This window comes from Camelina sativa, chromosome 7 (genome assembly GCF_000633955.1).
Source record: "Camelina sativa cultivar DH55 chromosome 7, Cs, whole genome shotgun sequence".
Classification (NCBI taxonomy): Eukaryota; Viridiplantae; Streptophyta; class Magnoliopsida; order Brassicales; family Brassicaceae; genus Camelina; species Camelina sativa.
The window spans coordinates 11980559-12007152 of record NC_025691.1 but is presented as its reverse complement, the minus strand read 5'-3'; the positions used below and the strand labels follow the sequence as shown (position 1 = coordinate 12007152).

Sequence of the window (26594 nt, the reverse complement as noted above, 5' to 3'; positions counted from 1 at the left end):
TTTTAGAATCGCTAAAACCCAATTTTTTTGGTACATAAATATTCAAAGTTTTATCTAAATACCCAAAAAGATTCACCTAAATGTTCGGATTTTCGGATATAAAAGTTTAGGATACAAAAAATATAAAGCTAAAAGTTTGGATTCGAATTCGAATTCGGGTCATCCCGGTTCAGGCCTAATGACTCACATTTTTGAACTTCAGTTATCTTGGCATTTTTCGTGTTAGAATATGGAATCAACAACAAGTGACAAAGGAAAGCTGTCCTCAAATGTAATAAGACTTCGTCTATGAAAGGTGACATTGACAAGTGTCTTGTTTCCAAGTGTGGTTTTGGTTTAAAAATGTGGTTTTAACCAAAATGAATCTAACACACTTAATAGCCACATAGAAACACTATTATTTTGATTCATTCCACTCGTTACCTGTGACGAAAACAAAAAACCAATAATTTTGGAGATGGATTCAATAACAAGACCAACAAAGATGCTAATCAAATTTTTTTGTAAAAAGCTCAGAAATTCAAAACGATTTTCCGAAGAAATTACAATGTTATCTTTAAACAATCAACAAATTGTTTAAAAGTTGGAATTAATTCAAAATCAAACACACATTACAAAAACCACCAAATTATATTTAATATAAAAAATCAAATCAGGACCCTAATAAAATCCTCATCATCAACATCACTTGCCTTGTTGTTCAGATTCATGATGAACAGCTTTCATAATCAACCCATCGTTATGCACAACCATAATCACCGGCGAGTTTCCGATTCCTCTCGCCATCGCCGTCAGTATCTCGGCAACCAAATCCCTAAACTTCTCCGGAACCAGATCTTCACCAAACCTCTCGAATATCGCGTTGTACACGTGGTCCGTCTCTTCCCCGGACGCGACTTCGGATTCAACAGCCACCACGTGATTCAGACCTTGCCGGAGCTCCGATGGAGACAATGTTCCGCTTTTGTCTAGATCTAGAATCCGGAAATAGTCTTCGGTGATTGATTCGAATGATTTTGTATCGGAGATGAATCCGATGAGAGTTTTGCTCGTCAATACCGTTTCGATCATCCTTGAGATCTCGAATTTTTTTTTTTTTTTTTTTTTTTTTTTCTTTTGTTGTGAAATTTTTTGTTTTTTGTTTTTCTTCATTGTTTCGGGTTAAATGGTGGTATTGGTTATATATAAGATTCGATAACGTAATATGTTGCGTGCATGTTTTTTGCCTCGGAGAATATAAATGTCCGGCTTGGTGCAAATATAAGCTACCTTTTTAACTTTTTTTTAAAAAAAAAATGTTTAGATGGTATTTTCTGATAATTAAGACATGTCTTCACATTTACAGATTTGCTTGCATATCCACTATTTTTTTTTGGATTATATGTTGAGTATTATTATGAACTCTTTAAGACTTTAACCAATAGATTATGTGGGATGTATTTTGTTCCATCTCATTATAGTTAAAATATATATATATATATATATATTTACCACAATGATCACCTATAGATTTGCATTTGGTTTAACGTCATATCGAACCTATCTCAGATAAATGTGACAAATATATAGTAATTTGGCTTAGGTAGATTATAGAGTCTTTATTTAAGATGTTTAGATTTGACTTTACAAAAGCCGAGAGAGATTATGAACTCTGTCGCTTATATTCTTAATTGCCTTCATTGCCGGTTTTTGTAACCGGTCATAGATGGTGTGTTTACACTTTACAGAGTAACAACTAACCAGAGATTGGTTCTATTTGGTTTTACGAGAAAATTTTACAAAGGCCTCAAAAGTGGGTAATCTTCAAGTAGTTCCCTTTCTGACAAAGCGTCAGCCTCGTTCTGCGGTGTCCACAGTACTTCTACTGCCTGCAACATTTTGGTTTCACATCTTTCATTTACTACTAAACCTTTCCCATGAGTAAGTCAACTTACGGATGCAAAATCTCTTACCATCATTTTGCTTCTTGGTATCGACCCGAGTTTCTGTAAGGCTTCCTTCAGATCTATAGTTCCATTTATTGGCGGCAGTTTATGTATACCCTCTGCAGCCACCAAGATGGTTACCTAAACATGTTACAACACTTCCGGTCAAACAATTACCAAACCAAAGTGCAACAACCTAAAATATTGTAAGAAAACACATGCACTAATCTTTTTGGGGAATAGCCTTCTAGACCCGGTTTAACTGTGTTTCCCTATCCCACTAAATGTTCAACTCAGATTTTGAATAAGTTTACCACAATATATTCATTGCTGAAACCGCTAGCTTTCCGAATCTTTGAGCTTTGTCTCTTTATGCTATTCACGTTTACAAGTGTCTCTTCATCAAATTTTCCCCGTTCTTCAATTGAGAGTTGATTAAATCGCTTTTCTCCCTTTTCTATACTCGGCTTCACATCCACCTGAAAGTACATGATTCAGACAAAATGGTTAGGTACTAAGGTTCTCTTTTGAATCTATGAATGATCCTAGAATTATTAGCCCATGTAATGAATGAAGCAGGATAATATGGTGAATACAAGAGCATGCACATCACTCAGGAAAGACTCAGTAGACTTACTGATGAATAACAGGAGATGCAGTAGTCAGGGTGCCTCAGCAACGCCAGTGTTGCCTCTGTAAGACACAGAAAACTGAGTTGCATGAAATACAGCAGAACCAAACAGATAACAAGTGAAAAGAGAAGCATCAATGATGCAAAACCAAGCAGGTTAGAAAGATTCGTAATTCCTAAAACTATCTTAACTAAGAACACAATACTGAACCTGAATCCTGAAATAAAGGTTTTGGTATGCAAGCAATATGTTATACAGGTCAGTATATCACAACACCAAAAAATAATAAATTTTAAATATTTTGCTAAAGCCAAATTAGCTTTAACCGAGCTATTTCTAATTGATGAATCTATCTCCTAGGTTTTCATTTCATCAGAGTTCAAGAACAAATGCGGCAGAACACACAAAAACAAGATAGTGCCACAAGTAAATAAGATTAAAGCTGCGAAAAAAAACACCTACAAAATCTGCATTCTAGAAACAAAAGGAAACGTCTTAAAACATTGTTCACATATAAACGGAGTAAAACAGACAAGATAAATCGAAGAATAAGTTACCGGTTAAAACATAGCTCAGACCCTGTGGCGTGGATGTATCTGCACTTTCAGCAAGACGATTAAAATCTTGTTGTAGTGTCCTCCCCAAACCCAACAACCCCACCTAAGACAGAAGCAAATTCTCAATCTTATGCTTCTTACGATATGTAACTATACCAACGAATAAAAATAGCATTCACAGACTATAACAGAGCTATGGAGAAATCGTAACCTGTAGGAGCACATTCTCAGTCTCATATTTTGACCATATGGCAATGAACAAATAGCGTTCATAGAAGAATATAACAGAAGCTATGGAGAGAAATCGTAACTTGTAAAGACAAATGATTCACCTGTAGCTTAATGACGCTAGTTTTCTGAGTATCGGTTAAAATGCTATCACCCTGTGACCGATCTGAGAGGAACCCAGAGACCAAAACAAACGCAGCGAAACCAACCAGAATCAAAGAAAAGCTCGAAAACCCACCAAACCCAAAACCAACCGCCGGACCCATAAAACCCCCACCGAACGGTGACGGACCATAGTACGGAGCGGTCCGAGCGGAATACGAAAAGCTCGGATTCGATGTTCTCGGCACAGAATACGATTGCGAAGAAGAGCTCCGAGACCTCGAGGAGAAAGAGTTACCACCAATTCTACCACCAGACGCAGCTAAAGCCGTATTAGGATCATAGAACAAAAGCAACCCAAGCAAAACCGCAGCTATAGCTGGTTTCTTCAACGAATCTAACGCTTTCTTGACCTGACCCACGATTTGTTCAAACGGATTCGAATTGGATCTCGAGTCTGAGTCCGAACTCGTCGACTGTTTGTATTTGACGGAGATTTGGAAACGAATCGAGTTTGATCTCCGTTGAGGTTTGGAGTAGAGAAGAACACCTCTGCGATTACGAGGCTTTCGCATGTATGATGGAAGAGGCTGATTCCATTGAAGCGGAGTTAATTCAAGTAAGGTCGCCATGATCGAATTGAAGGATGATGATGGATTTTTGTGGAAATCGATCGCTAGGGTTTATGTGGTGAACATTTGGGGGAAGGAAGAAGACGATAAAACACAGACACTGTTGAGTATGGTCTTGATTGGTGAACACAATTAGAGAGCTCTACCACTTGTACAGCTTTCATTTTTTACCAATCACAAAAACATTATTAAAAAAATCTCCCTATAGCTTACAACTTTGTTTTTTGTACAGCTTTACATACCTTACCAATTAGGTCCATATATATATTTGGAGGGAGATTTTTTTCCTGTGATTTTTTTAGGATAAAATAGTAAATTAGAGATTATGATTGTTTTTGCTTGCAGTCGGTTATGCCTCAAACCGGTTTACAAGTTTTGAAGTGAGTTAAATATAAATTTCTGTGTGCAGAAAACAAATTTTGGACTTTGGCACTTATTTTCAAAGAAAGAAAACAAAATTGAATCCGCAATTACCATTCCGATATTCAGTATACTAACATCAGAACTCGAATAATCATAGCACTCCATCAGCAAATTTTAGAGAATCATAGTTGCAATATCTTATAGTGAAAAATGGGTCACCGAAAAAGATTAGAGTGATAATTTTTTACTGATAATGATTCAAGTCTGATAGATCTATTTAAACGTGTATAACAAATCTCAAAATTGAAAGAGTAGGCGCAGAAAGCTCGTCATCTTTTGTCGTCTTCATTCTTCAAGGCTAGAATAGTGAGCAAAGGATATCAAAGAAGGTGGCTCAAGGAAAACACCTCCATGCTCTCTATTAGATTAAACAAAGATTGCACACAAATTAAAAATGACATAACAAGTCATGGAAAATTGTTAGAGGTAATGAAAAATACGAAACCAAAAAGATGAGAGATTGAATAAGGATACTAGAAAATTAATGGCTATCTCAACGCTGGTAAGCAACACCTCTATCAGCGTCGAAAAACATGTTCACAACTGGTGCCTTCATCATGGTGCCCGAGAGTCGAGAGAGTTTCTTCTAAGAAATGATCAAAATAAATTAAATGGTACATTTACAAGGAAATACAAGGAAATGTACCTGAAAACATATATATATATATATATATATATATATAATCGGTTTTTCTCTCATTTTTTTTCCTCCACCTCATTACTACTTATATTCAATTTTAACAAATTAATCCACATCATCAAAGGGACATAAAATATAAAGTTAATAAATCAATTGATTAACTCACTTTTGTAATTTTTTATTATTATTAAAAACAATAATTTAAACTAAAATATAAACCAAAAACGAAATGAAAAATAGGGAAAAAATAAAGCTATCATATGTTCAATGGAACAAAAATTACAATTATTAGGATAAAGAAAATAAGAGTTTTTTTAAAGAAACACAAAATTTAAAGATTTTTAAATCAAGAAGTTATTCAATTCATGGTGTTATATTATTAATTCATATTTAAAATTTTGTGTATATTATTATTTTTAATTATAGTATAATATAACTAATAACATATTTATATGTATGTAAAACTTGAGACTATGTTTGTTAGTGTTAAATTATAAATTCATGTTACCGATTAAAACCAGAGCGATTTGGTGCATATTATTATTTATAATTCTAAATAATTTAAATAATTAAAATAGTTTGAGTGATCTATGTTCTTTATCATTTTCAAAATTGAAAAAATGGTAAAATTTGTTAAACAAAGGTGTATCAAAAAAGGAGAAAATATTAATCAAGTGCTCAAAAATTAAAATAATGTATATATTTAAGAGAAATGTATAAGGTTACTTGAAATAAAACATATTAAACAAATTTTTTTTTTAACATCACACACACCAAACAAATAGTGAAAAATACTAAGAAGAAATTTGGGAAAGCTATTTGTAATTAAAACAATTATAATAGTAGTGGTACACTGTAGAATTTTTTAATTAAAGTTTTAACAGAATTATATTTATGGATAAATTCATATACTTGAAACTTAGAGTAATCTTATGAGTTTGTAGATTTAGGAGAATCAAAATAAAAGAACACTATATAGAAACATAGTAGACTAGACATATTTAAAACCAGAAAAAGTTATATATGTTAACATAATTTTTATTTGTCAAAACAGCTAAGATAAAATGTAATATTCGATGTTATATATGATCTTTATGGATAAAAACGAGTCCAATTGTGAGATCGGTTACTAGGAAGCAAAATTTACGTGTAGTACAATACTGTCAAAGAAACTTCACGACAAAGGGTGGGTATATTCTCTAAAAAAAATTTACGTCTACGTTAGTAGGTAATGATCACTCAACCGAAAAAATAAAAGAGTATTAGAAGATGAAAAAGATGAAAACAATTATCATATGTCTTCATAATGAATATATTATTATAATGCAAAAAGAAAATAGATGAAAGAGATGATGAGTGTATACCGTAAAATAAAAAAAAAAAATTAATTGTAAAAAATGTTAAAAAAATAGATAAGTTAGATATCTCTTAATAAAATAAATTTGACATCTATATAAATTTATATTTTAATATTGAATATTTATAATTATATTCAACGGTTCAAATTAATAACAAAAAAAAATTATAGTCCCATGTAACGCGTGGATTATAAATCTAGTAGTAGATAGAGGGTTTTGGTTTAATTCTAACATGACTTTATGTTTTTTTTTTTTTTTTTAATTTTGAATATTTTAAAACAATGAACTTTTTCGTCCAACAATAATAACTTAAAATTCGGGTTGACGACTAGCCCTGGGCGTTTGGATTTTCGGTTCGGTTTGGATCGGTTCGGATTTTGCAGATTTCGGATTTTTTAGATTAGGATGTATAGAATCCATTTAGAATCCAAATGTTTTTCGAACCAGATCGGTTCGGATTCGGATCGGTTTTCAATTTTTTTTTAAAAATCCGAACTTACACCGAACTTTATAGATATCACTCGGAAATTATAATCACAAAGTTGGGATAACTTAGATAGCTTTAGCGTGTGACTTATAACCTTAATGTCTGTAACGCCCCAACCGCCACCTATTATTGGGCCTCACGTCCTCTTACTAGTCCCGTGAGCTCATCTATATCGGACGGCCGGTTTGCTACGTCCGGGAAGTTTTAAGGACTTTTTACCGTCCCTACAAATCACCGCATGATCTTTCCCTGTTTTTTGTCCTCAATCGCACATTTCCGATAGTCACTTCCCGGAAAGTCACCCATCCTAAGACTACTCCAGCTCAAGCACGCTTAACTGTGGAGTTCTCTTAGAACCTTTGACTGAAAAGATAAGTGCATTTTGGTGACATAGGTGGCCAAATCAATTCTTTTAAACCTCTCCGTAAGTCTCTGGAACCAGAGTGTCATAATTCACCCCACTAACAGATTGCAACATCCTCGTTGCACACCAAGACCGTCACCTCCGACGGTGTGAGCACACTTGACTCCACACTCGTTTGGGTTTGGCTCTTATACCACTTGTAACGACCCAACTGCCACCTTTTAGTGGGCCTCATGTCCAATCCCAGTTCATGAGCCCACTTTCCTTAAGGGGCCTCACATCCTCTCACTAGGCCTGTGAGCCCATCCATATCAGACGGCCGGTTTGCTACGTCCAGGAGGTTTTAAAGACTTGTTACCATCCCTACAAATCACCACATGATCTTTCCCTGTGTTTTGTCCTCACTCGCACAATTCCGACAGTCACTTCCCGGAAAGTCACCCATCCTAAGACTACTCCAGCTCAAACATGTTTAACTGTGGAGTTCTCTCAGAACCTTTGACTGAAAAGATAAGTGCACTTTGGTGACATATGTGGTCAAATCAATTATTTTAAACCTCTCTACAAGTCTCTCAAACCAGGGTGTCACAATGTCTCAAGTTCGATTCTTCCTTCCAGCTAGTACAATTTAAATTTTAAAACCAAATCGAATCACAATCAATGTAAAAACCGATCGGTTTTAACAGAGAAACCGAAACCGATCCAAATCGGTTTTTTCAGATCGTTTCGGCTTGGTTTGTTCGGTTTTGGATTATATGCCTGGGGCTATTGACGACCTATTTCTCTCTGAAAACTATCTTATCAAGTCATATAGAGCAAAAACTTTGATTCTAAGTTAGATGTCTCCGAAAAAAATACTTTTTAACTTGTATATCTTTTTTAATCCGTAGTTAAAAATATATTTTTCCATAGAATAAGAATTTTCATCTAATTACCTACGAACTTTGATTTTGTTTAGTGTACTGTTTTTTACCTAACTACCAAAACACTAAAATAAAGTAAACCTAATCTAAAACCAAATCAATTTAATTAATTAAAAAATTAAGAAGAAAAGGACGTACTATGGTTTTTTTTTTTTTTTTTTGTTAACCATTGGGCCAAAACTAACCGGCCCATTAGCCAAATTCCTACATTCGTAGGAACCGGAACTCGATCCCGAGTGTGATGATGCCTTCTATTATGGTTTTCTTTTTCCCGTCGGCTTTTTCTCTTTTGATGATGGGGAACAGTGATATCAGAAACATCTAATTAGCGATTAAAGTTTGGGTTCAACTATAGTTTTCAAGAGAAAATAGTTTGTGTACTTCCCACATGTTTGAGATACGAACAACAATGTTGCATGTTTTTTTCTGTAACAAGCTCATTGAAAACAATAATAAATTTTTTTTTCCAGTAGAAACAAGGGAGATTTTTTATAAAAGTATGTTCATTTGACTTAAAAGTATGTTTTATTTTTCCAGTAGAAACAATAATACTTTCTATAAAAGTATGTTCATTTGACTTATTTTCTGTCTCTCGGACATTTTTTTGTCAACTTTTCCACTGTTCACATAATTTTAATACAATTAACTCTCATCATGTAAGATAAAGTATAACTAGATAGAAAAAAAACAATTTGTATTATAGTCCGTCCGATTTTAACAAAAAAATTGATCCAACAGCTAGAAATGAGCGTGTACCACAACATGAGTAAAAAAATGTGAAAAGTAGATTTGAAAAGATTTGTCACAAAGAATAAGAACAATTGGATTGAAACTATTAGTTAAAATTCAATGAACAAGATTTTCTGTCACATTTTTTTTCTTTCTATTTTTCACTTTTTTCTCATACTCTCTTTGTAATCATTTTATTTAATTATTATGACATATATTTTGGATTTTTTTTTATGATTCATTATAATTTTATTTTTTCTACAATTTGAGATCCTTTTACTATATTTAAAATAAATATTTATAATACATATTATCCAATTATAGTTGAACATTTGTTTATTGTTATGTGGATGCTAAAAATGTCTTATTATGTGGATACTATACTTATTCTAAAATCAAGTCCACATGGACGATGAGTTATACACGTCGACTAAAAACTATTTATGTTTTGGTGACGTAGTCATTGTTAACTATCAAACAATTTTAACGTCATCATATCCCAAAAAAACCTAAGCATGAAACCGTTCATCATATCATATCCTAAACCCTAAACCATAAACCTCTAAGCCCTAAACCCTAAAGCCTAAATCCTAAACTATAAACCTTAACCTTAGATCATAAACATAATCATAAATGTAGTTTCATAGCAATTTTAACAAATGTATCCAAATATGAAGATCTTTTACTAAAAAACATGAAATTGACCTACCCCAACCTGTAAACTTTGAACCTTAAATTAGACCAAATTTTTATAACTTGCATTATATTCTTTATAAATTTCCAAATTCGTTGATGTTGTTCGCGATTATGTGGATGGTTAATATGCATAGATAGATACTTATTTTTGGATGACCAAATAAAAAACAATACGAATACCTAACTAATTAAACAACGTGTGGTTTGGTAAAGTAGTCATGATTAACTATCAATCGATTTTAATCTTTCATGTTAAAATCAACTCCACATGGATGAGTTATACACGTCCATTAAAAACTACTTGTGTTTTGGTGAAGTAGTCATTGTTAACTATCAAAAAATTTTAACCTCATCATATCCCCTAAAAATATAAGCACGAAACCATTCATTATTATATCCTATACGAAACCTCAAACCCTAAACCTCTAAACCGTAAACCTGAACCCTAAACCTTAAACCCTAACCTTAAACCCTAAACCCTAAACCTTAATTCCTAAACCCTAAAATCTAAACCCTAAAGCGTAAATTCTAAACTTTAGACCTTAACCTTAGATCATAAACCATAATCATAAATTTAATGTCATAGCAATTTTAACAAATATAGCCAAATCTGAAGACCTTTTACTAGAAAACATGAAATTGACATACCCTAACCAGTAAACCCTAAACCTTAAAGTATGCCAAATTTTTGACTTCTTGTATTACATTCTTTATAAATTTCCAAATTCATTGATGTTGTTCACTATTATGTGGATGGTTAACATGCATAGATGGATACTTATTTTTGGATAATCAGAGAAAAAACATATGAATACCTAATTAATTAAACAATTTGTGGTTTGATAAAGTAGTCATGGTTAACTATCAAACGATTTTATAAATTTCTGAATTTATTGATGTTGTTCTTAACTAGTAAAGAAAGTTTTGGAAATTATATTACTGGTTTTTGTGCTAGAAACACTTGGAATCTGGTGCCTCAATCCTTTGATCTTAAGAGAAAGATTTCACTGAAAAAACTCTCTAACCAAGTGTTAACTAGAAATAGATTAAAAAATAAAAAATAAAAGAATAATGAAACTATATAGTAATGTGTTTGGAGAGATAGTTAGAGGATTTTTTTTTTCTTTTTTTTTGTGCACAAATAGTTAGAGGATAAGAAAGTAAAACACTATAAGAAAAGTGTGTTGTGGTCCAAAAGTGTATTAAAATGTTATTTTTTTATAGAAAAGTGTGCTAGAATACAAATATTCCTAGAAACAATTAGGGGGGGTTATTGGTTTGGGATTTAATGAGAATTTTAATGACTTTAAAAGTTATGTAAAATATGTTGTTATTCAAGACTTTTTAAAACTCTTTAAAAATTTGGTGTTATTAGTTGTGGATTTGTAAAAAGTTATCTAAAATCTTCATAAATCTAATGTTATTCAAGTAAAACAAAAGAATCTTGGATTGTTAATGAATTCAACTATTCTGTTATTGGTTAAGGATTCTATATTCTTTTCTTCATAAAAAAAGTCATGTAAACATTCTCATCAAATAGAAAAATTGTGAATCATAGTCCATGACTTTTTGGGAGGCAAATAAGAAAAGCCATTGACGACGTCGAAAATTCCCTGCATATTCTCCGTACAGGGAAAGTAAAAAACATGTATGGACTCCATGTTCGATGAGATATGGTACATTTGAACGGTGCTATTTATGTTAACTAAAGGATAACTAAACAACGGTTTAAAAAAAAAGACAAAACTTCTGAAATGCTATTATTATATCATTGATTTTTTTTAGAGATAACATGTTGAATTAGCTAAATTATTAATGTAAAGTTTTTGAGATCAAAGTTTAGGTTCTACGATAGTTTTCAAAAGAAAATAGTTTGTGTATTCATGACGAGTAAAGGATAACTAAACAACGGTAAAAAAAAAAAACTTCTCAAATGCTATTATAATATCGTTGTATTTTTTTTTTTTGGAGTTGAACATGTTGAATTAGCTAAATTATTATAAAATTTTTGAAAAGTAAAAAACGACAGAGATTATAAAATCTAAACTCTATTTTGGAGTAGGAGGGGCTGCACCAGCAGTTCTTAAACATTGTTCTTTTAGCATAGGAGGAAAAAACGGAATAAATGAAATTTTTGGCATGCAATTGGCTTCCACATCCAAAAATGCTTTGCAACAAGCAGGACCTATGTTACTGAACCTTCCAGTGAATATCGATTGAGCAATCTCTGTAACGCATCTAGGAATATCCATCACTACTGACCAACATTTTGTTATATCAGGTAATCCTGACATTCCTGGAATTGGTTGAAATGGAAATGGAAAAGGAAACGGAGCTGGAAACTGTGGTAGTTGAGCATTTACGGAGACCACAACGCATATGGCTGCCAGAAGAAAAACAACATTTTTGATAGACATGATGAGATATTGCACTAGGGAACAAAAAATACCCTTCAAATATGTTTCTTTATCAAGCTTGGTTTTGATGGATGAACGATAGTACAGCAGATGTTTATTTATATGGGAAGAGAAAAAGTTACCGTATTAATTACGTTGACAAAACGCCTTTGAATTTTAACTACAATTGATATTAGATTTAATTTAGCCGTTCATAGTATACTTAAGTTGATAAATTTTAAGTTTTAACGTGTATCGCCAAATATATGTTTAATGTTTAATGCTCCATACATTTTTGAATGATGAACGATCTTTGCTTATTATATGGAATGAAACGGAACTCATGTGGGTATTAGATCTTGCGTAGCCATTTTATAAATTTAGCAACCAATAAACCGGTTTACATTTTTATTTTAATTTCGAATCGATCTTATTTAGGTTTGGTTTCTAAAAGTTTCATACGCTTGATGAACTTTTCAATGACTTGTCGTTAGAAAATTTCAATAGGGGGTGAGATTTTCGTGCCCATATGTTGTTAGCATTAGTACCATGAGAACTTGAAAGGTTGTAACATCCGCGAACCAAAACTATGCGTTTTGGGGATGGGTGTCGATCGACACCATTATTTTCTAGTTTGACCAGTTCGAGTTAATTATCGATTTGGACTGGTTTGGTTTAGAAAAAACCATTTAATCGAGTTATTTAAGTGTTTGGTCGACAGAGAAGAGTTTTGGCAAGTTTTGTTTGTCGTCGTTTCATCGTTTTGAGAGAAAAAGAGAGAAAGAAGAGTTCTTGAGTTTTTTGTGATTTTTGAGAAGATTGTTGGCTGTTCTTGGGGAATCTAAGGCTAGGAGGGTGATAGAAGCTTGCTGGGAGTGTAAGATTCGTTATTGTTGGTCAGAAACATCTTGCAAATAGGTGAGTGCATGACCATGGTTGATCTAGGCCTGAGATTCCTTTGTTCTTGCTTGTGTGTTGTTGTTTTGTATATTTTTCTTGCTGGGAATGGTTGCTATAGGTTTCTACGGATGCCTACGGCTTGGGATTTGAGTATTGGATGATTTGGTGGTGATTGGAGGCGAGATGCGACTCTGGGCTTCGAGCGGTTCAGGATTCCAGAGTCAGTGTCGATCGACACCAGGAGGGTGTCGGTCGACACCAGTGAGCAGCATCGGTCGACACTGTGGGGTAGTGTTGGTAGGCACTAAGAGCCAGTGTCGGTCGACACTTCGCTGGTGTCTGTCAACACTTCCCTTCCAGTGAGACTATGTTTGCTTCCTGGTTTGTTTGTTTTGTTTGTTGATTATTTTTGGACATTGGTATCTCAGTTGCTTGTGTGTATAGCCTAGTAGATGGATGGATTGCCTCACTGAGTGTTTATTAAATACTCATGCATCTCAATTTGTGTTTGTGATGCAGGTAAAGGCAAAGGGTGATCTTGGAATCAAGACAATGAAGAGGAGGATGTTCTAGTGGCTCGCTTGGTTGTCTGGCTTCTGTTAGGTTGCTAGAGTTGAGTGCTAGAATGTTGTTTAGGATTGTTGGTTCTCTGGTTTATGGTTATTGGAACATTAGTTTATGATTTGGAATTAATACAAATTGTTTACTGTTGGATTATTGGTTATTTATTGGTTCTGTTATTTCCGCTGTTTGTTGTGATTATGGTTAGGTGGCTAGTGAGTATGAGACCACTAGTTGTAGAGTATTTATTATTATTATTATTATTATTATTATTATTATTATTATTATTATTATTATTATTAATTATTATTAAAAAAAATGGGTCGGGTCGTTTCAGTTTGGTATTAGAGCTCTTACGGTTCTAGGTTTGGGTTCACTAGGCTTTGTGCTGTAGATGTTTGGGATTTACATGCTTTGATTGATTATGTGAGTTAGTCAATTGTTTGTGGCATGGAGTCCTAGAACATCCTCTTCAAGCCTACTGTGTGATTTTACGGTGAGTTTATGTTTTTGTGTTCTGTTTAAATTGCTTGCTTAGCCTTCTATTCATGGTAGTGCAGATGGTTAGAGAGGATGTTGTTGCTGGTCGTGGTCGAGGACGCGGTCATGGTCGTTGACGCGGTCGTGGTCATTGAAGGGGCAGAGTCCCAGCAGTTAGTGATACTGTGGACCAGAGTGTGATAGCTGAGGGTGTTGGCAAGTCGCAGGGTTTCCAGGAGGATTCTAGGAGTGTGGCTGGGGGGAGCGGTGTTGGTGCTCGAGTGGCCGGTGATGCTAGGTTCCGGGTGTGGGAGTCCTAGCAGGTGGAGTCCCTGGAGTTGATCTTGCGGGCTTGTTAGCACAGGTTTTGGAGCGGTTGCCAACAGTGGTACCGGCTCAGGCTTAGGTAGTGCCACCAGTGGTGGCGGAGGAGCGGCAGTTAGTGGCTGCGGATGTAGGAGCACATAGTCGTTAATTGTCTATCATGAGGGAGATGCGTGGCATTGATACTACGTGGTTTTTGGGCCGTACAAATCCTACTGCGGCAGATGCGTGGAGGACGAGTAAGGAACGTAACTTCCAGACTCTGAGATGTCTTGAGGAGTTCTGGGTGGACATAGGGGTTCACAATTTGATCGATGATGCTCAGGTGTGGTGGAGATCAGTGGCTGCTAGGAGAGTGCAGAGGGAGATGACTTGGGTTGACTTTGTGGAGGAGTTCAACCGCAAGTACTTTCCGAGAGAGGCATTGGACCGGTTGGAGGTGCATATGAGTACAACTTATCATCCCCAGATAGATGGGCAGTCAGAGAGCGCAATCCAGACGTTAGAGGATTTACTGAGGATGTGTGTGTTGGATTGGGGTGGCCATTGGGCAGATCACCTCAACCTGGAAGAGTTTGCTTACAACAACAGCTACCAGGCGAGTATTGGGATGACACCTTATGAGGCTTTGTATGGGAGGTCGTGTCGTATACCGTTATGCTGGACTCAGGTGGGGGGAGAGGAGCATGTATGGTGCTAGTTTTGTTCAGGATACCTCAGAGAAGATTCGGGTTCTCAAGCTGAACATGAAGGAAGCTCAGGATCGGCAGAGGAGTTATGACGATAGGAGGAGGAGAGAACTTGAGTTTCAGGTAGGAGACAGAGTGTATCTCAAGATGGCCATGTTGCGAGGTTCGAACAGGTCATTGACTGAGACTAAGTTGAATTCGAGGTATATGGGTCCGTTCACAGTGATTGAGCGGGTGGAACCGGTAGCATATAAGTTGGAGTTGCCTGAGGTTATGCGTGCGTTCCACAAGGTTTTCTATGTGTCTATGTTGCGGAAGTACCTCCATGAGGATGATCAGTTGTTGGCTAAGATTCTGAGGATCTTCAACCTAACATGACTTTGGAGGCGAGACCAGTGAGGGTTCTTGAGAGGAGGATCAAGGAACTTCAGAAGAAGAAGATTCCTTTGATGAGAGTCCTTTGGGACTATGATGGTGTTGAGGAGCAGACTTGGGAGCCAGAGGCGAGGATGAAGGCAAGGTTCAAGAAGTGGTTTGAGAAGCAGGTCGCCACTTGAACTTGTCTAGCTGGTCCCAGGTGTAGTCCGTGGCTGGAGCGGGAATGGAGTATTCCAGCCCATCTCTCTTGTTTACTTGGTCGCTTCGGGGTGGTTGGTTGTGCAACTAAGTAACAAGATGAGGTGGTGTTGGGAGTACAAAATTCTCGTGGAGTGTGGCTAAGGGGAAAAGTTTCTTGAAAAAGAAGTTTCTAAAAGAGGAAAGTTTCCAAATGTGGAAAGTTCTAAAAATGGAAAGTTTGATGTGAGTTAGAATTTGTCCATTTTTAGTGGTTGTGAGCCTTGGTGGGGCTTGTATGGCCTTCGTGGCGGACTTTTGAGTCATTGTGCCGTGTGTGTTGGTCTTTTGAGACATTGTGTGGCCTTTGTCGCGAGCTGTTTAGCCAATTGTGTGGCCTTTGTGGCAGGTTGTTTAGCCAATGTGCCTGTTTAGGCGGTCCTTCAGGATGTATGGTCTTTGTGATGGTCTTTCGGGATGTGTGGCCTGTTGAAGCAATCATTCGGGATGTGTGGCCTGTTGAAGCAATCATTTGGGATGAATGGTCTTCGTGACGGTCCTTTGGGATGTATGGTCTTCGTGATGGTCGTTTGGGGCAAGTGGTCTTCGTGACGATCTTTCGGACAATTGGTCTTTGTGACGCCCTTGTTGAGGACATTTTTTTGGCCTTTGTGGCGGTCCTGTTTAGGACATTTGTTTGGCCTTGGTGGTGATCCTATTTAGGACATTTGTTTGGCCTTTGTGGCGGCCCTTGTGGCATGTATATGATCCTTGTGTGGTCATGAGGTATTCCAGTGAGGGGATATGTGGTTGGTAAGACATTGTGATGTTTTACGCAAGCCACGAGAAGGAAACCTAGTTAGGGACAGGACTCAAACGTGTTCAGAATTGTTTTCTCGTGACTCTTGGGGGATTTTAATTCTCCTAGTACTGCCATATTCTGAGACTTTGTGGCTTGAGAGTATGGTTGGTATATCGACTTCGGATGACGATCCGGGGCGGGCTGTAGGGTGGCAACCCGAGAGACGAATATTGGAATTCCTTATATTATGGCATGCAGGCTTAGACCTAATGAGGAGCCAATAAAAACTCAAGGTTAAGACCTATGAGTATAGGAAAGTCCAAAAGTCGAGAGCAAATAACGCCTGAAACGTGAGTCTATCGCCTAGAGGTGACCTTTCGTAGATCGGTCGGAGGAGTGCGGACCGTGGAGAGGGTTGCAGGAGAGTCCTTGGCTGATAGTTGTTCGAGATTCGAGGACGAATCTATGTTTTGGTTCGACCAGTTCGATTTAATTATCGATTTGGACCAGTTTGATTTAGGGAAAACCATTAAACCGAGCTATTTAAGTGTTTGGTCGACTGAAAAGGGTTTTGGCATGTTTTGTTTGTCGCCGTTTCATCGTTTTGAGAGAAAAAGAGAGAAAGAAGAGTTCTTGAGTTTTTGGTGATTTTTGAGAAGATTGTTGGCTGTTCTTGGGGAATCTGAGGCTAGGAGGGTGAAAGAAGCTTGCTGGGAGTGTGAGATTCGTCATTGTTGGTCAGAAACTTCCTGCAAAGAGGTGATTGCATGACCATAGCTGATCTAACCTTAGATTCCTTTGTTCTTGCTTGTTTGTTGTTGTTTTGTGTGTTTTTCTTGCTGGGAATGGTTGTTATAGGTTCCTACGGGTGCATACGGCTTGGAATTTGAGTATTGGATGATTTGGTGGTGATTGGAGGCGAGATGCGACTCTCGGCTTCGAGCAATTCTCGATTGCAGAGTCAGTGTCGATCGACACCAGTAGGTGTTGGTTGACACTAGTGAGCAGCATCGGTCGACACTATGGGGTAGTGTCGGTCGACACTGTGGAGTAGTGTCGGTCAACTCCAAGAGCTAATAGATGGGAGGATTGTCTCACTGAGTGTTTATTAAATACTCATGCATCTAAATTTGTGTTTGGGGTGCAGGTAAATGCAAAGTGTGATCGTGGAGTCAAGGCAATGAATAGGAGGATGTTCTAGTGGCTCTCTTGGTTGTCTGCCTTTTGTTAGGTTGCTAGAGTTGAGTTCTAGAATATTGTTTAGGATTGTTGGTTCTCTGGTTTATGTTGATTGGAACATTAGATTATGATTTGGAATTAATACTGATTGTTTATTATTGAATTATTGGTTATTTATTGGTTATGTTATTTCCGTTGTTTGGTGTGATAGGTGGTTATTGGGTATGAAACTACTAGTTGTACAATATTTTTTTTTTATTATTATTATAATTATTATTATTATTATTATTATTTATTATTATTATTAAAAAAATTGTAAAATATTTATTATTATTATTATTTATTATTAAAAAAACGAGTCGGGTACTTTCGAAAGTGAACTGTGAATTGATATCTCTAGGTCTAGCTAGTACAATTGGAAGTATAGCTTCCGCTTGATAGAATCATAGAATAGACTCATTTGTACCCTTGTTTGCAACTGAAATTGTAAATGCCTTTACGGTTCAGCTTGGGTGGGCTTATGATAAATTTCAGTTCAGCTAGACGGCTTTAGCAATCTGGCTTGTTCCCTTACTAAAACCATTCACAAAAAACTAAGACCTGTTGGTAGTTTTAGTTGTGGCTGTGACTTGAGTTTTTTTTTGGAAGTGTTCTGTAATGTTTTTGGAAGTTGTTCTGTAATGGTTTTTTGGAAGTGAAATAACTTTCACGCAGCTTAGATAATGAGGCTTGGCAAAATCATAGAGTATGATTTTGTAGTTTTGAAGAGTGACTGAATATATCATTGAATAATCGAAAAAAACATCATCGTTATATTGCATACAATATCATTAAATCAATGTTATTGATCAACTAAAACTAAAACGAACAAATGGTTTAAAACATAACTATTTTAAAAATTCTACTTTGTGGTAGGAGGAACTGCGCCAGAAATTCTTAAGCATTGTTCCTTCAACATAGGAGGGAAAAATGGATTAACGAAAATTTTGGGATGCAATTGGCTGCGACTTCCAAAAATGCCTTGCAGTAAGCTTGACCTATGCTACCAAACTTTCTAGTGATTATTGATTGAGAAATCTCAGCAATGCATCCAGGAATATCCATCAACATTGACCAACATTTTGTTATATCAGGAAATCCCGGTATAACAGGACTCGGTTGGAATGGAAATGGTAGCTGAGCATTTACCGAAACCACATTGCATACAACCGCAACAAGAAAAAACATGTTTTTGATAGCCATGATGAAGGAGTTAGGAAGATTCAAATATAATATTGGTACAAATGATTCTTTCTCGAGTATGTTTCTAAATGATAAACAATATTAACCTCCCTTACTTATATTTATACGAGAAGAAATGAGCATTGGTATTAGCTAGTAGTTGTTTTGAAACGTTAGCGGACTTTTACACTACAGGAAAACAATGCGATTTCCGACGGACCTTATCCCGTCGGCTATTTCTAATGGATTCTCGACTGATTTAAGACGATAATTCAATCGTTGTAATTTGCTGGTAATCCGTCGGGAATTACCGACGGGATTTGTTCCGTTGGGAATTCTGGACCATATCCCGACGGAACACTGACAGATTAAGTCTTTTAGACTATTTCGTCAGAACTCAGTTGGTATTCCAATGGTCATTTGTTACCATTATTATAGTCGTTTTAAAATTGCCGGTGATCCATCGGGCTTTTGTTACCGTTTTGTAACCGTTGTTTTAGCCGTTTGAACGACAAGAATGGCCGACCATTTTTCGACGACATACCGACGGATTCTCGACGGAAATGATTTCTATAAATAAGTATGGGGACTCATTCTCAAAACAAACTTGTTCTTACTATATTTTTCTTGCTCTCCAAATAAAAAACGAGAAAAAATGTCTTCTTATTTTAGATCGTGGATGGATGAACCAATGATGGATCCAGAATCAAACTTACTAAGAGATGAGTATGCAAGAGGCGTAGGCGAGTTCATGGAATTGGCTTGTCAGCAACCGGAAGTTAAGAAAACACGTAAGTTGAAATGTCCATGTGCTCTTTGCCGAAATTCTCATAATATTAGGATTGATTTAGTGTGGAATCACTTGTATTGCAATGGGTATATGACTGGTTATAAGATTTGGTTTCTTCATGGAGAACGGTCGGATTATGCTAGTACTAGCGAACCAAATATTGCTGCTAGTTTAGAAGAACAGAGAATGGATATAGATTTTAGTGTAGGTACTTTTCAGATGGTGAATGATGCATATAGGGAAAATATGCAGTCGACTAGTGGTGATGGAGATAGGATAGAGGAACCTAATTTAGAAATCCGAAAGTTTTTTGGAATGTTAGATGCAGCGAAACAACCACTATACCCAGGATGTAGAGAGGCTCATTCTCCTTTATCATCTGCAAGTAGATTGATGACGATTAAGACAGACTACAATTTAGCGGAGACTGTGTGGATGCGATAGCAGATTTTCTGAAAGACGTTTTGCCTGAAGATAATATTTCACCAGCTTCATACTACGAGGTTCAAAAACTGGTTGCTGGTCTTGGGTTGCCGTATCAGGTAATAGATGTGTGCATCGACAATTGCATGATATACTAGAGACAAGACGAAAACCGTAGAAGATGCATATGGTGCCGCAAACCACGGTTTCAAGAAACAAGTGGCAGGGTTCCCGTTCCTTATAAACGAGTGTGGTATTTACCCTTAGCAGACAGGTTAAAGAGGTTATACCAATCTGAACGTACATCTGAGCCAATGAGATGGCATGCAGAGCATAGAAGAGAAGAAGGAAAGATCACACATCCCTCAGAAGCAGAAGCATGGAGACATTTTCAGTCAGTGTATCCGGATTTTGCGTTTGAGCGTTGAAATGTTTACTTAGGACTCTGTACGGATTGTTTCAAACCATTTCAGAAGCACGGAAGGCAATATTCATTGTGGCCGTTAATCGTAACACCTTACAATCTACCACCATCGTTGTGCATGCGTCGAGAGTTTTGTATCTCTCCATCCTTGTTCCCGGTCCAGAGCATCCAAAGAGGTCACTTGATATCTTCCTCCAGCCATTGATTTATGATTTGCAAATATTATGAGAGCATGGTGTTGAACCATATGATGTATCAACTCAACACAATTTTCAGATGCGAGCGGCATTAATGTGGACCATAAGCGATTTTCCAGGATATGGTATGTTATCTGGATGGACCACTCATGGACGATTATTATGTCCATATTGTCAAGATAACACAGATGCATTCCAATTAAGTCATGGACGCAAGACATGTTGGTTTGATTGTCACCGAAGATTCCTACCACCTGATCACCCTTATCGTTGTTCAAGGAATTTGTTTAAGAAGAATAAGAAAGTGTTCGATGATCCACCACCTGTTATAGATGGTGAGACTATGTTAACTCAGTTTAGAGATTTTGGAGCAGCAAGGACTCCTGACGTCGGTGGTAATGGACATGATCCGGTTGATGGTGCTGGTGTAAATCACAATTGGCATAAAGAGAGCATTCTTTTTGATTTGCCATATTGGAAAGACCTTTTTTAAAAAACATAATCTTGATGTCATGCACACTGAGAAGAATGTATTTGACAACCTCATGAACACCGTCCTATATATTCTAGGGAAGACAAAGGACAATTTGAAGTCTAGATTAGACTTTCCATATATTTTCTCTAGACCTGAGCTTGAGATAATGGCAAACAGGAGATGCCCAGTTCCGATATATCGGTTAAATGCGTCTTCAAAGGTGGCTTTTTCAACTGGATTACCCATAGTGTGAAGTTCCCTGACGGTTATGCATCTAACTTGCGTAATTGTGTTGATATTAGAGAAGGAAAATTCATAGGAATGAAGAGTCATGATTGTCATGTTGTTATGCAGCGACTTCTTCCATTTGCTTTTGCCAATCTTCTGCCAACAAATGTGCACGAAGCAATTGTAGGTACGTTTGATCTTTGTTAACGATGAACATATTTTCTATCTATTAATAATCAATAGTAATATTAAATTTTCTCTTGTCTATTTTGTAGGAATTAGTGCTTTCTTTTGGGACTTATCCACAAGAACACTTACTGTTGACGGTATCCGCAATTTGGAACAAAATATACTCATTCTTCTTTGCAATCTTGAGAAGATATTTCCATCGTCTTTTTTTGATGATATGGAACATCTACCTATTCATCTACCGCTAGAAGTAGCACTTGGTGGCCCTGTTAAATATCGATGGATGTATCCTTTTGAGCGGTACATGTTTCACCTAAAGAAAAAAAGTTAAAAATTTAAGCAAAGTCGAGGGTTCTATTGTGGCACAAAGCATTAATGAAGAAGCCTCACACTTTGCGGAATATTAGTTTTCTTTGCAAGTTCGTACCAAGAGTCGACGTCCTTCTCGTCATGATGATGGTGGCGAGCAACCAACATATCCCGTATACGTTCCAAGCTTGTTTACTCAAATCGGCCGCCTTAGTGGAAAATGGAAGAATTTTAAACTTTCAGCGCATGAGTATACTCACTTGCACATGTATATTCTCACCAACTGTGAGGATATTATTGATTATGAGAGGTAAGTATTTAAAATATACTTATGTATATAAAATTAAATTGTTTAGAATAAATAATTTCATTTTTTTTTTGTTTTACAGGATTTACATGGATGTAATACGCTTCTACTATCCGGAATATACCAAGGATAAACTTGAGGAGCTTAAAGAGAAGGATTTCGCTACTTGGTTGCAATATTATGTAAGTTATATAAGTAACTTTAATAATTAATAGTAAATGATATATTGATTAATTATTCTAAAAAATTTATAGGTATCAGATGGAATTTCAAAAGGTCAATCATTTCCAACATAGTTAGTAGAGATCTCTAATGGACCAAACTACATTGCAACGGCATATCCGAGGTATTGCACGAGAGGGTATGCTTTTAGGATTCATGATGATGGAGATAGGAGGACAACAATTAATTCTGGTATATCAGTTAAAGCCGACGATGTTGTGTACTATGGTATCCTTAAAAAAATATTGGAAATTCGATATCCGGGAATGTTGAACCTACGGTGCATTGCGTTTGTGTGTGACTGGTACGATCCCACAATTGGTGATGGCGTAAGAGTTGACCAATTTGGTGTTACGTCAATAAATTCAGTACGAAGGTTAATGAAATATGACCCATTTATTCTTGCATCACAGGATGACCAGGTATGCTCATTTCTTAACATTCAATTAGAAAAGCATCATTAGATGTAGGCCTGGGCAAAATACCCGGATCCGAAGATCCGATCCGAACCGAACTAAAAAACCCGATCCGAACCCGTATCCGAAATTGTAAATTACCCGAACGAGTTCTTAATCTCTAAATCCGAAATACCCGATCCGAACCCGAACGGGTACCCGAATGCCCAGGCCTAATTAGATGGTATATATAATTAATCATTTTTATTACTTGTTAAAGGTATGCTACTTAACCTATCCTCGAGTTACAAACACGAACGACCCATGGAACACAATTACGCCAGTAAACCCAAGAGGTCAAGTATATGGAGTTGCAGCTCACGACAAGCGACAATTGCCAGATGGCTTCGGTTGAACATTCCCTTGAAGTTGATCTTGTGGTTGACTTCACAATGTTCGGAGATGAAGTAGTGCATTCAAAGTCAGAGGAAGAAATTGGAGAATTTGATGATGATACAGACTCAATTTTTTCTGATTATTCAACAGACTCCGAGTAGAAAATAAATGTTAATTTCATATTTTATTGAATAAAAATAAAAGATCAAACACTATGGTAATGCAAGTTTTATAATAAATTTAATTAGATCTACCCTTAAAAAATTATATATAAATCTAATACATATATAATTAAATTTTGACAATAATTTGTTATATAAATAATGAGATCTAACAAAAAAAAATTAAAAAGAATTTGACAATAAGTTAGAAAACAAATAATAAAGGCTTGTGATATAAAAATTCAATATTTATAATAACAATTTTTTTAATAATTTGTAATCTAACCAAAACTCCATAACAATTGAGTTTGTCAAATAGAATTGAAATGTAAATATATAAAACATGAATAACCCATAAGTCCGTTAGTAATCTGTCGGGAACTCCCGACGGATACCCGACAGCCCGAAAAGTTTTCTCGGGTTTATGAATTCAAACGCATTTAACACGTGTTTTTAAATCTGTCGGAAAACCATCGGGTAAATATCAACAGATTTCTGACAGATTTCTGATGGGTTTAGGGTATAGGATACAGAAATATGAAACTTTATAACTTAACACATTCACAAACACTATTTCTTATGTCTTAAAACACAACCAATCAGTTTTGGTCTATTATATTACTATAAGTTCAAATTTTAAAAATTTAACATGATTTCATGATAAGTGTTTCTATATACACTTAGAATGTTACTTAAGAGTTTGAATGTTATGATTTACTAAATTTTAAAATTATTTTTTTATATAGTTATTTTTAATGGAACAGATTTGCAAGCTGTGTAGTATACTTATTGTAATGGTAATTGAGTAGTAAAGATATTTTTCTATATTTACGAAGTTTTTTGAACTTTTTAATAGATCCGTCGGGAAACTGTCGGTAGTAACAAAATTCTTCGTCAGGATTCCGTTGGATAAACCAAAAATTTAACCCGGGAAGATATTTTTCCGAAATTTTTTGGTTATCGCGGGAAGGATTATTTAATAAAATTGGGTTACTTAGTGTAAGCCCAAAAACTTTTCACCTTCTCTTCTCAACCTAGCCGACTCATTTCTTCTTCCTCCCCCATATTTTTTTCTTCACCGGTTCACTTCTTCTTTTTCCCGTTTCTCCCTCTTTCTTTCTTTTAAACCAATTGAGTTTGTTCCTCATATCAACACAACCACTCAACAATGTAAGATTTTTAGCATTTTATCTCAAATATGTTTGATTTGGGATTTGCAATGTTTGATTTCATTATATGTGGCTGATTCAAAAAGTAAAGATTTTGGGTTCAAACATGTTAGATTAGGTGTTCGCTATGTCAGATAAAGGGGTTGTTAGATACTATGATTTTGCTTTTTCAATTGTTAAGAATTGGGTTAAAGTTTAGTTTTCCTAAAATCAAAAATAGGAATTTATTGATTAAGGGATGGTTCACTTGATCTATTTGTTACTATTTATATGGGTTTTCACTGGATTTTTGTATAACTGTTATATATATTTTTTTTTCAAAGGGACTACGAAGCATATCGTTCTCGTCGAAACCGCTCCACCCAAAACCGAGAAGAACCCAATGCTTCTGGGGCTGAGTTTCAAACCCCCTCCACACGAGCTTCGGGATCGCCTACAGCTGCCTCACCTCCTGTCATAATGACCATAGAGGATTTCGTTTCTCAACCGGGACGAGAACGTCTTCCAAAACTCCATCCCAATTACATCGGAGATGCTACATGGTAAATCTCAAACTCTAAAACACTTATGATTTCTTATTTTTTCATATATATTTCAGATCATTTTTCTTTGTAGGTTTGAGGCATCTGGTAACGGCATTAGCAAATCTCTAAATCGGATGATTTGTGGACTCCTCAAAGAACCTTAGGAAACATACTCTTCAATGCCAAGTGATGACTGTGACCTTTGGTTGAAACAGTTTGCGGTAATACTACATTATCTCAACCTTGATTTCTTTATTGGCAAGCTTAATTTGTATACATACAGAGATGATCATGTAGTATTAAAAGATGTTGCAATCAGACTAATCATCTCTTTTACTCTTGTAGCAAGATTTTACCTGGGAGCCACAACTGACATCTAGAGTCCGTCGAGAGTTTGACAAAGAGGCAGCCACTCAATATTCCAACACTTTATGTGAGTGGAAGAAAAAGTGGAAGAAAGGAGAAACTCCAAAGGGAATAAACGAGAAGGTGTATGAAGGGTTGCAAGAGTATTGGGCACAATCCAAGACAAAGGAAACTGCTACCCAGAAATCTAAGAACCAGAATAGCAATCGAGGTGGCAAAGGGAGAGCAACGCACAATTCTGGGTCAACAAGCCACTATACCCGTGGAAAACAACTTGTAAGTTTTCAACATTTTGTAGTTCAAAAGTTAACTTCATCTTTGGATTAAAACATCTTGATTTGTTTTGAAGACTAAAAGAGATGGTGTTGCTCCTGATCACTTAACGTTGATGGAAGACACCCACACCAACAAGAAGACCAAACAAATTCAAGACCCTTTGGCTAAGGAAGTGATTGAAAATTCTCGTAAGAGGATGGAGGAGTTTAGGTTATCCCAACCTTCAGCCGATGGAAATGGCTCTCCAACACCAATCCCCGCCGAGATGATTAACCAATTCGTTCTTGAGGTCCTCACACTTTGATTCAAATTGTTTTTTTGCTTATGATTCTTTTTATACATTTTGTTCTAATTGTTCTTGGTTTCAGGAAACTCCACAAACCAAGGGTCGAATCTTTGGATTAGGAAATGTGGCAAAAAGACTTCGTACTTCTTCATCACCAATATATGATCGGTGATCCTGAACTTCTTCGAGTCCTCCAAGAAAAAGATGAACGTATTGAAGCTCTTGAGAAGATGATGGAAAAAGAGAATGAGAAGAACAAGCTGAGAGATGAAGAGCTTGCATCGTTCATGGCAGAGATGCGATCAAAGTTCCCTGTGAATTCAAGTTCTTAGACCTATTTTCACAATATTTAAGTTTTATTCACCATTTTCTTTTTCTTTTTGATTTTTGGGATGATTTGTGAAATTGTATTTTGTAGTCCAAATTTATGAATTTAAATGTTATTACCTAATTAGCAATTGTTGTCAAAAGAAATTAGATTTATTTTTAAATATTTATCTAACTAGGAAATTAAATATTTTTAAAATATGTATTAATAATAAACATTAACCATTCGTCGGAATTCCGTCGGTAAAAATAGAGAATAACAGAGCAAAAACAGAGAAATGAATAATTTTAATTGTCGGGAATCCGTCGGTAAACTCTGTCGGGAGA

General features: G+C 35.9%; 4 protein-coding genes across 4 annotated transcripts; 1 reads left to right on the top strand and 3 right to left on the bottom strand.

Moving 5' to 3' along the window:
* On the bottom strand, positions 247–1118 carry LOC104700975. The gene has a single exon (XM_010416597.2). It carries the CDS (start codon positions 1069–1071, stop codon positions 685–687), a length of 387 nt encoding a protein of 128 aa, XP_010414899.1. The 5' UTR covers positions 1072–1118; the 3' UTR covers positions 247–684.
* Positions 1579–4241, bottom strand: LOC104700974. Its single transcript, XM_010416596.2, has 6 exons — positions 3447–4241; positions 3115–3217; positions 2563–2618; positions 2240–2404; positions 1953–2066; positions 1579–1868 (listed from the first exon to the last, which is right to left on the bottom strand). Exons 1-6 carry the CDS (start codon positions 4074–4076, stop codon positions 1776–1778), a joined length of 1161 nt encoding a protein of 386 aa, XP_010414898.1. The 5' UTR covers positions 4077–4241; the 3' UTR covers positions 1579–1775.
* LOC109125434 lies at positions 11745–12137 on the bottom strand. The gene has a single exon (XM_019227053.1). The coding sequence runs from the start codon at positions 12111–12113 to the stop codon at positions 11745–11747; it is 369 nt and encodes a 122-aa protein (XP_019082598.1). The 5' UTR covers positions 12114–12137.
* On the top strand, positions 24345–26363 carry LOC104700973. The gene is made up of 6 exons (XM_010416595.2): positions 24345–24489; positions 24812–25030; positions 25104–25233; positions 25358–25654; positions 25728–25943; positions 26023–26363. Exons 3-6 carry the CDS (start codon positions 25192–25194, stop codon positions 26110–26112), a joined length of 645 nt encoding a protein of 214 aa, XP_010414897.1. The 5' UTR covers positions 24345–24489; positions 24812–25030; positions 25104–25191; the 3' UTR covers positions 26113–26363.

What these genes read in the sequence shown, in the direction of transcription:
- LOC104700974 (XM_010416596.2), bottom strand. Translation starts at nt 4,076, where the DNA reads ATGGCGACCTTACTTGAATTAACTCCGCTTCAATGGAATCAGCCTCTT. An exon ending in GCATCTCCTGTTATTCATCA is followed by an intron (nt 2,405 to 2,562) that starts GTAAGTCTACTG and finishes ATGTACTTTCAG; the next exon opens with GTGGATGTGAAGCCGAGTAT. An exon ending in TCAGCAATGAATATATTGTG is followed by an intron (nt 2,067 to 2,239) that starts GTAAACTTATTC and finishes TAACATGTTTAG; the next exon opens with GTAACCATCTTGGTGGCTGC.
- LOC104700975 (XM_010416597.2), bottom strand. Translation starts at nt 1,071, where the DNA reads ATGATCGAAACGGTATTGACGAGCAAAACTCTCATCGGATTCATCTCC.
- LOC109125434 (XM_019227053.1), bottom strand. Translation starts at nt 12,113, where the DNA reads ATGTCTATCAAAAATGTTGTTTTTCTTCTGGCAGCCATATGCGTTGTG.
- LOC104700973 (XM_010416595.2), top strand. Translation starts at nt 25,192, where the DNA reads ATGCCAAGTGATGACTGTGACCTTTGGTTGAAACAGTTTGCG. An exon ending in TTTGGTTGAAACAGTTTGCG is followed by an intron (nt 25,234 to 25,357) that starts GTAATACTACAT and finishes TTACTCTTGTAG; the next exon opens with CAAGATTTTACCTGGGAGCC. An exon ending in ATACCCGTGGAAAACAACTT is followed by an intron (nt 25,655 to 25,727) that starts GTAAGTTTTCAA and finishes TTTGTTTTGAAG; the next exon opens with ACTAAAAGAGATGGTGTTGC.